Genomic DNA, 12,522 nt, shown 5'->3' on the forward strand with positions numbered 1-12,522 from the left:
GTGTTGGATTGTGCATCGAGGCCTGGCGCAGATTGAAGAAAGCTGGAACAGCAAAGAAACCAGATCGTTATATGAGAGAGGGCAAAGACCCGTGAGTGTTGGTCAATGCTCAGGAAGCAGAGCAACTGACACAAAGTAATTCAGTCTTCATATTTTCCCTTTGCAAACAAGGAGTTTGTTTGTTACTTCGCGGGGCGTGTCTAAGAGCCACAACTCCCAACAGGGTTATGAGCCCAAGTGGTGGCAGCGCAGGCATGAGTAAGCCGATGAAGTACACCAGCGAAGGGGTGCCGAAGAATTGGCAAGGCAAGGATTGGCAGACATACAAATGGGCCATGATGAACGTTTTCAAGGAGGATGACTTGAAGGACATTGCTGATGGAACTTTAACCAAGGACATGCTCTCCACAGCGAGTGCAGAGGACCAGGAGAAGTTCAATAAGAAGCAAATCAAGATCATGCGGATGATTGGTACGTCTGTTCCGCCGGAAATTCTTCAGCAGATTCGCGACAAGGAGACCGGATCGGAAATGTGGGCAGAGCTCTGTAATCTGTTTGAAGGAAAGCAGAATGAAGCTATCAAGGCCTACACGATTCGTCGCTTGGAGAATGATCTCTGGGATAAGAAGCTCGCTTCTGGAGGAGATGCAAATCTCCATCTTTGCAAGATGTTCAGCATCAAATCGGAGTTGGTAGGCTTACAGCATACTATTGAAGACAGTACAATGGTGGATATGTTGTTGGAAAGTTTGCCAGATTTGACCGAGTTTGAATGTCTGAAATCTTCGATCCGCTATGGCGCGGACCCAAGTGTGTATACACCGGTACGGGTTCGTGAATTAATTCTTGCAGCCGCTGCTCGACAGAAGGAATTCAGAGGCAAGCGTCAAGGAAAGCAAGGAGGGCATAAAAGCGGAGGTGATAAAAGTGGTGATCCGGAAAAAGGCGGAAATGGTAATCAGCAGAACAAGTCAAGTAAACAGCGAAAAGCCAGGCTGTGCTTTGTCTGCGGGAGTGATAGCCATATTAAGGCCAAGTGTCCGGAGCGTGAAGAAAAGAACAGCGGTGCTGGAGACAGAGAGACAGCTAAATCGCAGGAAACTTGACGATCAGTCAAGAGAACAAGAGTGGTGCTGGGAGTAACAGTGAACCCAAGCGGAAACCACAAGGAAATCTGACACTCAGCCAAGAAGGAAATGGACTGTCACAGATACTGCATGAACCTGCAGATCAGGGGATAGTGACGGGATTAATAACGGCTGAGGCTCATCATGAGCACGAGACTCTGCACGAGACTCTGTACGATGCTCAGGGAACAGGAGTAGATGAGAAGCTTCTGGAAGTTAATGATCAAGTACCTGTCGATGAAAACTTTAGCGGTTGGTGGTATTTTGACACAGCTTCGAACTCTCACGTGGTCGGAGATCGCTCGTATTTTGTGAGCTACACTGAGGACGCGTCACAACTACGCAGCATTCGAGGTATTTCCCCAAACATTGCAGCTCGTATCGCTGGGATGGGGACTGTTGCCTTAACTACTGAGGTGAATGGAGAGCAGACAGTAATGTGTCCGGATGATGTTTTCTACATACCCGGAGCTGAATTCGGGCTCTTCTCTCCCGGACTTGCTCATGAACAAGGGTTTGACTTTACGTTCAATCATGATACTCAGGACTTTACTATTCTTTGGGAAGGGAAATCAGTAGCAGTGGCGAAGCCTCAGGAAGCAACTTGGGGGTTTCTGGGACTACATCCAGGTCAAACAAGCGTGAAAGAGCCTGTTAATCGGCGTCCAATGGTAAATTTTACTATAGCCGAAGGGGTTGGCACTTTGGCATTGTGGCACGAGCGTATGTGTCATACTTGTCCACAATATCTGAAGACGATGGTAGACCGGGGATTAGTGAGAGGCATGATGTTGACTCAGCGTCACCAGCAGATCTGTGACGCATGTCATGTGGGGAAGCAAAAGAAGAAGGCTCATCGCAAGAAGATGGACAGGGCAACAAAGTGGCCGAATCAAGTTGTGTACGCTGACCTTCTCATTCCAAGTAAAGATAATCGGACTCGGTATGAAGCCGTACTAGTGGTTATGGATGGATACTCCAGATTCGTGAGAGTGTTTCTGTTGACTAGTAAAGAGAGTTCAGTTGTAAACAAGCACTTGCAACAGTACATACTCTGGGCCGAGCGTCAAGCAGGACGAAATGTGAACGGGGCTGTCTACAAAGTGAAGCAAGTACTGACAGACAAAGGTGGGGAGTTCATCAACAAAGGTATGGAAAACTGGTACGCACGGAGAGGAATTGAGCACATCCGAGTGGGTCCAAAAAGTTCTCAATTGAACTTGTGCGAACGAACGCATCAGTCATTGGTGGACATGATGAAAACCACGATGGTACATGCAGGCTTTCCTCGGAGTCTATGGCCGGAAGCACTACGAAATGCTGTATACGTCAAGAATAGGGTATACAACCGTGGCACTCAAGGAATTCCTTATGAGATGATATTTGGAATGAAACCTGACGTGCATCACATTAGGAAGTTTGGATCTCTAGCATATGTTCATGTTCCTGTGACGTCTGGAAGACGCAAGCATGATAACAACGCCAAGATTGGCTTTCTACTCGGTTACGAAGAGGACGTGGTAGGCTGCAAAGTTTACTTTCCTGATGAGCACACCGCCAGGTTTGTATCTGATCTACGGGTTGCTGAAGATGTAGTTTACAAAGACCGTCACGAAGGTGCTGTAGATGAGGAGGACCTCGAGTCACTGCACTTTACCCGACGTGATGACCAGGATGTGGACTATGACAACCGTTTGAACCACGAAATGGCTACATCCAAGACAATGGAGCTGGTTAGCGAGCCAAATTCTGAGTTGTCTATTGGACTCGTGGGAGGCGAGGTGGATGTAGCGGCTAACAGTGAGCACGAGAAGGGCGTTCAGATGGCAGATGATGTCTCAAATGCTCTAAATAATCGACCAGATGAGATTGAAAGCACGAGAGAGCTCGGTAGAGCGGATCTACACGAGAGTGATGGCCATGGCGGAGTATCACTCACTGATGCAGCTTCGAGCGCATGTAATCTTACTACTAGCATTCCAAGGAGCGAGATTAAGGCAAGTAGCTCAGGAAATCTCTGTGTTGGTGGCAAGCAGTCGGAATCATCTACGCAAAATGATGGTGCTGACGTTGAGTCTGTGGTGGGAACACGGGGCTCATCGCTGGATGGTAATGAGGTGGATGATGACAACGAAGCAGGATTACCGACAGACGACGACATTACTGTAGCAAGTGTGTTCTCATTTGATGAGAAGACTATCTCAATGGAGAATAACAACTCGTCGAGTGGTGTGGGGCTTGAAGAAGACCCAGAGAGTACTGATGAACATCAAAGTGCGGTTGTGGACAATAATAACGCGCAGAAGATGGACGCTAGTGTTTGTCTTGATCCAGTTGTCATTCGAGAAACTGGAAAGCGTACCCACCGCGATGAAACTCAGTCGGAAGAGGCTCGTGTGGAACACGAGGCCGCAAAGCCAGATACCAAGAGAACTCGAACAGGACTTCGAGAGGTACAAGAAAGACGTCAACCTCGACGCTTTGATGACTTTGTGATGAATGCAGCGACTTCACGGGTTCTGGATGAGCATGGCCGGCCTATTCGTGCTTGTGAGGTGAAGATTCCTCGTAACAGACGTGAGGCACTGCGATCCAGGTTTGTTAACTATTGGATGGAAGCAGAAATGGTAGAGATCGCTGCACTGAAGGCAAAGAAGGTCATCCAAGAAATACCGGATGAGGACATGCCCAAAGATGCGAAGCCTGTGAGTACAATGTGGGTCTATGCCTTGAGGTCGGATCATCAGGGTTACGTGATAAGATTCAAGGCTCGGAAAGTGGCGTTGGGGAATCAGCAGCGACCAGGCATTGACTTCAAGGAAACGTTTGCCCCTGTGGCAAGAATGGCTTCGTTTAGACTGTTGTTGGGACTGGCGGCATTACTGGGATTAGAGGTATACGGAGGAGACGTGAATACCGCTTACCTCAATGCATGGCTAGGCATACGACAATATCTACACTCCATCAACGGATATCCGTGCAGAGTGAGTGGCCATTCTTACGTGGTACTCAAGGCTTTGTATGGATTAAGACAATCGGGTCGAGAATGGAATTCAGAACTAAATGATTGGTTCATTCAGCGTGGATACCAAAGATCGTTGACGGAGCCGTGCCTGTACTACCTGTTTGATGGTGGCACGATGGTATACGTGCTAGTATACGTCGATGATATCTTGGTTGCAACAAACAGCAAGGAGTACAAAGATCAGTTGTTCATGGACTTGGACAACACGTACGGTCTCAAGGACCAAGGGCTGTTAACACAGTACTTAGGTGTGGAAGTGACTCACACGCCAGAGTACATTATGATCAGTCAAGGCAAGTACGCAAGAGAGATTCTTGGCAAGCTGGGATTTGAAAATGCACATGCAGTAGGAAATCCAATGGAAGTAAATTCACGGCTCACACCTCTTGGAGAGAAGGAGAGTGCAGACGGCAGCTTTCCGTACCGTGAAGCCATTGGTATGCTCATGTACCTGGCTACAAGTACCAGACCGGACTTGGCTTATTCATTAGGCCAACTGAGTCGCTTCGTAGCGAACCCATCGGCGAAGCATATTGGAACGGTAAAGAGAGTGCTGCGCTACTTGGCCGGGACCTTGGATTATGGAATCAAGTACGAGAAAAAGAAGAACAACTCGAAGGAGTTGGTGTTGCAGGGTTACTGTGACAGTGATTGGGCTAATGACCCAGATCAAAGGAAGAGCACTACTGGTTTCGTGTTTATGCTGGCAGGCGGAGCTGTAGCATGGATGTCACGAAGACAATCCGTCATCGCTTTGTCGACCGCGGAGGCGGAGTACATTGCAGCGTGTGAAGCCACAATGGAGGCAGTTGCTGGGAAAAATGTTTTGCAAGAGATGTTACCGCAGCACGATGTGAAATTGCGTATAGGAATTGACAGTCAAGCTGCTCACGTGATGGCAACTAATCCTACCTACAGCAGACGTACGCGCCACATTGAATTACGGTGGCATTACGTACGAGAGCAAGTGCAAAAAGGCACTGTGGAGTTGCATAAGGTGAGGGGGGAAACAAACCCTGCCGACACGTTCACCAAGCCTCTGGACAAGAAGCGACTGAAAGGATTGTTGCTGATTGCAGGCATTGGAGCAGAAAAGTAGTCGAAGACCAGTATTCGACATCGAAGACCACTCTTCGAGAAGGGCGTGTTGGATTGTGCATCGAGGCCTGGCGCAGATTGAAGAAAGCTGGAACAGCAAAGAAACCAGATCGTTATATGAGAGAGGGCAAAGACCCGTGAGTGTTGGTCAATGCTCAGGAAGCAGAGCAACTGACACAAAGTAATTCAGTCTTCATATTTTCCCTTTGCAAACAAGGAGTTTGTTTGTTACTTCGCGGGGCGTGTCTAAGAGCCACAACTCCCAACAGAAGGGGTTCGCACGCTCTGGTCTTCGGTCCCGCACGCTTGTTCCTCGGCTTCAGCGAACGTCGGGGTCTCAGTTTTTAGATTCGTCGTGAGGTTTTCAGTGTTTTGCTCATCTTCCTCAGATTCTTCTTCATTCTCAGTGTCAGGCACCTCAACTGGTGCCTCGGTAGAAGAGACCGGCTCCGCCCGTGAGCAACTAGACGACGTTTGCACGCTCTTGCCTTCAGATTTCGTCTTTGCTTCAGCAACAGTCGTCGTTGATAAATTTATCGGGGCTTCGGTACTTTTCTCTTCTCGCATAGCTTCATCAACCACCTCATCTAGATTAACCGCTGTTGTGGTAATTACTTCGGGGGTTTGAGGGCTTTGGTCTTCTTCTTCAGCGTCACCCACATCGACAGATGACTCGTTAGACGAGCTCGTCGACGTCGATGTCAAGTTCTCGTTTTCCTCGTCGAGTTCTTCTTCTTCAACCTCGTCCGACGTTTCTTGTGGATTAGTCGGTGTAATTTCAATGTTCTCTTCCAATTCATCGAAAACCTCTTCTTCGGATTTGAATTTAGTGTCTGTAGTTGGAGCTTGCGTTTGCAGGTTCTTTTCTTCCTCAAATCCTTCCTCTGCCTCATTCAAGGCGCTCGACTCGTTATTGTTGATGCCATTTTCCTCTTCTCCAGTCGTCGTATCCGACAGAGATCGACGAAGATAGAGCCGCTTTTCGGTAGTCGCCACCCGGATGGGAGCTGCCATCTCTGAGCTTGCACTCGTCGGTAGCGCCGCCAACAGCGACGCGGCAGCCAACACAGCGCAGTGAATCTTCATGGCCACGTGCAACTCTTTGCCAGATTCAGAATGAGCGTTCGTGACAGTCGCAAGTTGCGAGCTCAGTACATTTTCATGGAAACCTCGAGTTTGCCTTTTCAGCATAGAAAAAGTCAGAAAACGCCTTCATGGTGACCAGTAGGTGTTTCCATGAAATTTTAGCGTAGCGCAGTTCATTAGTAGTACGCCTAGGAACCTGGGCAATCTGCGCTACGCTAAAATTTTGAGAAACTTTGTCCGCAGTTTCAATACGTAACGGGGCAAGATCAGCTCTATTAAAATAATGAGCTGGTCCTTTGTTGCCGCGATGACGGCGAGATCAAGTAGGAGCACCGAGTGCCCTCTTCCTTCATAATCTGGAAGGCACCTTAGCTCAGCTATCTGTGGAGTAGATTCTGGGACGACGTCTCAGATTTAGGGCCTGAGACGGCAATCTGAGCTGTGGGAATCCATTTTGGTCATTTTTTATAAATAGTTCAGCTATTAATTAAAATCAATACATGAAGCATACTGAACAGAATGGTTGACGAGTTGTGCGGTGTGATATTTGCGAACGCCGAAAAGACTGGCCCACGATGCTCTTCATAATAAAGAGTTTTATTAAGGGAGCTCTTCGGGCCCCTGACCCATCGATTTGCTTCATGTCCAAACCTTAACCGGAACGATGAATCGCCGATCCACATTTGGTGTCGTTACTGAGACGTGAATGTTGATACCATCGGTCCGAAAATGCGTGCAGGAAGTTTTTCCGTGTCTCTGGCGACAGGCGCTAACCTTGTGGAGCGAACAGCCGCCCTGTGGACACTGTGGCATATTCTGTTTGTGGCGTGAAGCTTACAGCCCGATGGGTTACCCACCGGTTGTGTAGGAAATAAACTTCTACACCTGCCCCTTACGCGGACATTGCTATTATATTCCCCCGTACACAAGTAGAGTCCGCCGCTTGCAAAAATGCAATCGGTTCAGCACACTGGGCCCAGCTTTCGCTGCTACATCTTTGTCCGACTGGTCACGCGCGAACAAGAAGATAAAGCTAAGGACCCAGGCCCGACTGAGTTCAGTCGATTGGCACAGCACTCGTGGTGTTCTGGTCTTCAAACCCTGCAACTTGTGGCAGTAAGCTACCGGTTTGTCGCGTTCGCAAATCCCCCAAGCTAATTGGTTCTCCAGTCAGTCTTTTTATTATGGAACGAGGATGTCACAACCACGTCTTCTAGCTTTGATTGTCTGGAGCTTACCAAAAGGAATTCAGCACTTTTTCAAGTTGCGCCTCGAATCATGTGCTTTAGGCCCCAACTTCCAACCCGAGCAATTCTTTTTAATGCTGTCTGAGATATATAGATGTTTGATCCTTGTAGTGAAATTTGCACTTGTACCCGCTGGACCTGAATTCCCCGTCCTATCATACCGTAGGTGTCCTCGCGACAGTAGGTTAACTGGTGTGTGGCGCTGATCCTCTTGACAATCGGGGCCCATCACGATGCAACCATTTCAGTACTAAATCCAGAGAGTATTTCGTGCTTCTCATTCGAAAGGTGTGCTCTGTACTTCCCCTAGGTATTTGCGTGCCGCAACTTCATATGCTGGCGATGGGACGTAAGCGACCGAAACAGAAAACGCCCGAAGCTAACAGTCGAATGGCAACTCAACCGACCTCCGACAGAAAACAATCAGTCGAGAATTCGCCAAAGGTACACGACATCTCGCCAAGCCCGTTCAATGCCATAGCCGATACCTTCGACGTGACTCCAGTACGATCTCGACCTGTTCTCGCACCGCGAGTACCAGCCGTCACAGCACTCGCCGCAGAGAGAAGAGCCCCCAATCGACGCAAGAAGCTCAAATGGCGGACGCGCGATTCCCAGGCTTCGCAGCTCTACAACTTGGAGCTGGACGTCATGCATCTTCAACAGGAAATTCAACGCTTGGCAGAGTATCAACAAATTCTCGACGCCCGCACTTTCAATCGTCGTGATGCGTTGGATGGCTACTACGTCAAGACAGTGCAAGAGTACCACCGTGTATTTGAGAACGGCTATCGTCCAGGCACCCCGCTTGATGCGACTCAGTATGTTATGCAAACTATGGACGAGAACCTGAGTATCGGTGGGTTTAGCGGACGTGGCGTGATGCTGCATCAGTGGGAACAATACACAAAGGCGCTCTCCGGCCTCGAATTTCACTACCTGCGCTCTCAAGTCCTCTCGATGGAAGGACGCACGGTCGTCACGTCCTATGCCAGCTACAAACACATCGTAACACGAGGCACTGTGGAAGTCATGTTCCCTGAAGCACTACGACAATATCCACGCATTGTGACGAAGATGTTGGGGCGTGTGTTCAAAGGCGTCGGCAAGTTTGACTTCGTCTTTGACACGCAGACGCACAACATTATCTCGTTTGACTTCGAACTAGACTTCCTCGAAGAGTTTTCTCGTTTGCTTCAGGACCCGCGCGATCTTTGTGCCATTTTCAAAGGAGCAAGGATCACCGAGGAATGTCTGATCGGGGACGTTACCGGCTACGGGGAGGTCACGTCGAGTCCAAACGCTGGTACAATTGCGACAGCTAAAGTTGAGAAAAAGACAGAGGCCAGTTTCGATACAGATTTAGAGGATAAGACGCCTTCAGGGCATAGCGACGAAGAGTGGCGACAGCCTTCGTTGACTAATAGGACGGGCAGACGCAAGGAGATTTGGGAGTAGGAGCATCGTGTCATGAAGTGGAAGTCTTTTTTGTGGGTCACGCGCGTTTTCCCTTGCAGAAATCAGAGACGAATTCCAACGATTCCGTCCAAGTTGAGGTGATTTTTTCATTACACACCTGTTGTACCACGCTGGTCCGTAACTGTAGTGAGACACGGGACAAGAGCGTGTGTTCAGCGTAAACTTCGCTGTTGCGACGTCCATGTAATAATGGATGAATGATAAAAGAACACTGGTAATACCAGTGGTATGGCTAAGGCGTGTTCGCTGCTCGTGAGCAACCAACGCGAATGAGCGGCGAATACTGATCTTCACGCTGAGACGAATGCGGCCAAGCTCACATACAGCACTAACAAAATGTCTATCCATAAAAGTAATATATTTGACGAGAATGCCAGTGATACCGGTAGAGATGAACTCGCGCTGTGCCATGTTGAAGTGACAAGAATGAGGCATTCCTACTGGTCCCAGCGTTTTTATTTTGGTTGTTTTCTTCAAACTAATTAAAAAAAACTGCAACAAGCTTTATATATTTATCATGCTCTTTTAATTTGAAATGAAATAGAAATAGAGTATTCTGCTCGGTCTTTTGTGGTTTATTCATGGTAGTTAGCTACCGGTAAATGATACCTATGCTCCAATAAAAAACGAACAACTGATCTCATTGACAACAACAACAAAATACTTTTCTTTTATTACCGACTAATAAGCTTCCAATTGATAAGTTTACGACCGGATAGAAAAGGAGAGTCCAGAAGATTGCGCCAAAGTATTTGTATTTGGTAAGTTCAACTTTTGTACAAGTACGTTTCAACTGCAGAAAGCGGCGTTATTAGTAGTGGGGTTTCTGGACACCCCATAAAAAATCTCCGCAAACTTTAAACTGTAGTGGTGAATGAGCGAAACAAAAAACGCCCGAAGCCAACAATCGAATAGCAACTCGACCGACCGGCGACAAATATTCACATGACTCAGTCAGTTGTGAATTCGCCAGACATTCACAATATCTCGCCCGACAACAATGAACACGATCATTTCGGTTTTCGAAACCTTTGGCGTAACACCAGTACGGTATCGACCCGTGCTAGCTCCGCGTGTTCCTGCCGTCGCAGCACTCGCCGCTGCGAGAAGAGCTCCCGATCAACGCAAAAAGCTCAAGGGGCGGACGCGAGATTCTCAAGCCTCGCAGCTTTATAACCTGGAGCTGGACGTCATGGATCTTCGACAGGAAATCCAACGACTGACTGAATACCAGCAAATACTTAGTGCACGGACTTTCAATCGTCGGGATGCACTGGATGGCTACTACGTCAAGACAGTGCAAGAGTACCACCGCGTGTTTGAGAACGGTTATCACCCGGGCGCCTTGCTTGACCCTAACCAATTCGTTATCCAAGTCATGGACGAGAACCTGCGTATCGGTGACTTCAACGGACGTGGAGTGATGCTGCATCAATGGGAACAGTACACGAAAGATCTTTCGGAGCTCGAATTTCACTACTTGCGGTCTCAAGTTGTATCGGCGGAAGGACGGACGATTGTGACGTCCTACGCCAGTTATAGGCACGTGGTAACGCGAGACACTCTGGAGGTCATTTTCCCTAAAGTACTGCGTCAATACCCACGCATCACGGCGAAGCTGCTGGGGCGTGTGTGCAATGGTGTTGGGAGGATCGACTTCACCTTCAACACGCAGAGTCACTACGTCGTTTCGTTCGACTTTGAAGTAGACTTTCTCGAGGTGTTTGCACGATTACTTTGGGATTCGCGCGAGTTATGCGCCGTATTCGACGGAGCAAGGATTTCCGAGGAGTGTCTGATTGGTGACGTGGCGTGTTACAAAAATTATGCCGCTTCAAGATAGCGAAAGAGCTGAAGCTGCTACAGCGAATAGTCCTAAGTGGAAGCTGGAGCTTCGATATAGGTTTAGAGGACAAGACGTCGCGGAGCTACAGCAACGGAGAGCTCCGACAGCCTTCGTTAACCAGGACGGGCAAGCGCAAGCAAATTAGGAAGTAAGATAATGTAGCATCAACACTGTTGATTCAACAATACTAATACAATGTATTATACATGCGCAAGCAAATCTGGGAGTAAGATCATGTAGCATCAACAGTACTAATACATGTACTACCGTCTTACCCCACATATAAGGCATATGTGCTCTAAATAAAATACGGGATTCGCTCGACATCTAGCTTAAACCTCAATTTGACCACCTACCTAATTAGAACACATGTGGCTGAAACCTAGTTACAACACAAGGCTGTACCAACCAATGAATATTCTTGAGAGCTCCAACTAACCACCCTTCTCAACAAACTTGTCGGTGCTGCTGTTACTTGGCTTTAATTCTCTTATTTTATAATTTACACAGCCATGAGTGCTGAGCGACGTAGCTATAGGTAAGTACTGTTGACAAGGACAATAAGCTGGTGTTCAAATTCTCGCACACGGTTGAAAATCCTCTGAAAACGCTGTGCTTGGTTCGCTCCGGATCATATTTTGCAGTGAAAGTAGATGGATACATAGTACTTAAGTATAATACACGTGATTACATGTAATTCATGCAAACGATTCTTATAAACAGATTTTTTTTTATAGAATTCATAATACTAACAAGCAAAACCTCCGTATACAACGCAGCCACAACAGAAAGAGAAGACCCGTTACCAATCACCACATCATGTGAACTGCACGCAGGAGGGTTTGAACCCTAACCGATCGCGTAGGAGGGTCAAGCCTCAGCGACCAAGCAAGATTCTAGGACCCATTCTTCAAAGTCAAATAATTTGTTCGCTGTACAACACATAGGCTTTCTAAACGAATATAACACACAAGCAGTGTTGTATTTATTTATAGCACATATGCCTTATATGCGGGGTAAGACGGTAGGCTTCCAGTGCTTGAAAAAATAAATTGGTACAAATTAAAACAGATTTGGTATCTAGATATTCCTCTTCCACAATTATTATTTTTGTTCATTGCCGATATGCACCCGTTTCTTTCTTGCAAACCAAAGGCTCTGTGCTCAAAAGCTTAGCATTTTGGTATTAAAAGTATATTTAACGCAAAAGGCCTCTAAATTACTACCTGAGAGCTCAATTTACTATTTTCGGTAGTAGTTGCTATTCTACAGAATTGTGTCTTTAGTTCGACAGCTTGAAATACTACTACTACAGGATTTAATACTACAATAGTAGCATCACAGCTTTCGACAAATTCGCAGTTGTAGTAAATTGATTGACAGGTTTTAAAAATCTTAGGCCATGGCAACTGGGCTCTTGTCGGTAGCAGCCACAGGGGTCTTGACCGCGCCGTAGGACGGTGACGTAGCCGTGTGGTTACTGCGGCTGAAGAGTGTCTCGATGTCCTCAAGTAGAATGCCCTTGGTTTTTGGGCAGTAGAAGTAGATGAACAGGCCGCATAGTAGTGTGAGTCCAGCGAACATGAAGAATACACCGCTGAAGTTCAGGTACGG

General features: G+C 47.5%; 3 protein-coding genes across 3 annotated transcripts; 2 read left to right on the forward strand and 1 right to left on the reverse strand.

Moving 5' to 3' along the window:
* Positions 1-5,496: 5,496 nt before the first annotated feature.
* PITG_21271 (uncharacterized protein) lies at positions 5,497-6,441 on the reverse strand (the record flags this gene model as incomplete). Its single annotated transcript, XM_002895077.1, has 1 exon — positions 5,497-6,441. The coding sequence occupies one exon, from the start codon at positions 6,439-6,441 to the stop codon at positions 5,497-5,499; it is 945 nt and encodes a 314-aa protein (XP_002895123.1).
* Positions 6,442-7,925: 1,484 nt separating this feature from the next.
* Positions 7,926-9,041, forward strand: PITG_21272 (uncharacterized protein; the record flags this gene model as incomplete). Its single annotated transcript, XM_002895078.1, has 1 exon — positions 7,926-9,041. One exon carries the CDS (start codon positions 7,926-7,928, stop codon positions 9,039-9,041), a length of 1,116 nt encoding a protein of 371 aa, XP_002895124.1.
* Positions 9,042-10,062: 1,021 nt separating this feature from the next.
* Positions 10,063-11,733, forward strand: PITG_21273 (uncharacterized protein; the record flags this gene model as incomplete). The annotated part of the gene is made up of 3 exons (XM_002895079.1): positions 10,063-10,864; positions 11,419-11,446; positions 11,697-11,733. The coding sequence occupies 3 exons, from the start codon at positions 10,063-10,065 to the stop codon at positions 11,731-11,733; spliced, it is 867 nt and encodes a 288-aa protein (XP_002895125.1).
* Positions 11,734-12,522: the final 789 nt, after the last annotated feature.

Source organism: Phytophthora infestans, genomic scaffold (assembly GCF_000142945.1).
Source record: "Phytophthora infestans T30-4 supercont1.266 genomic scaffold, whole genome shotgun sequence".
NCBI classification, from domain to species: domain Eukaryota; phylum Oomycota; class Peronosporomycetes; order Peronosporales; family Peronosporaceae; genus Phytophthora; species Phytophthora infestans.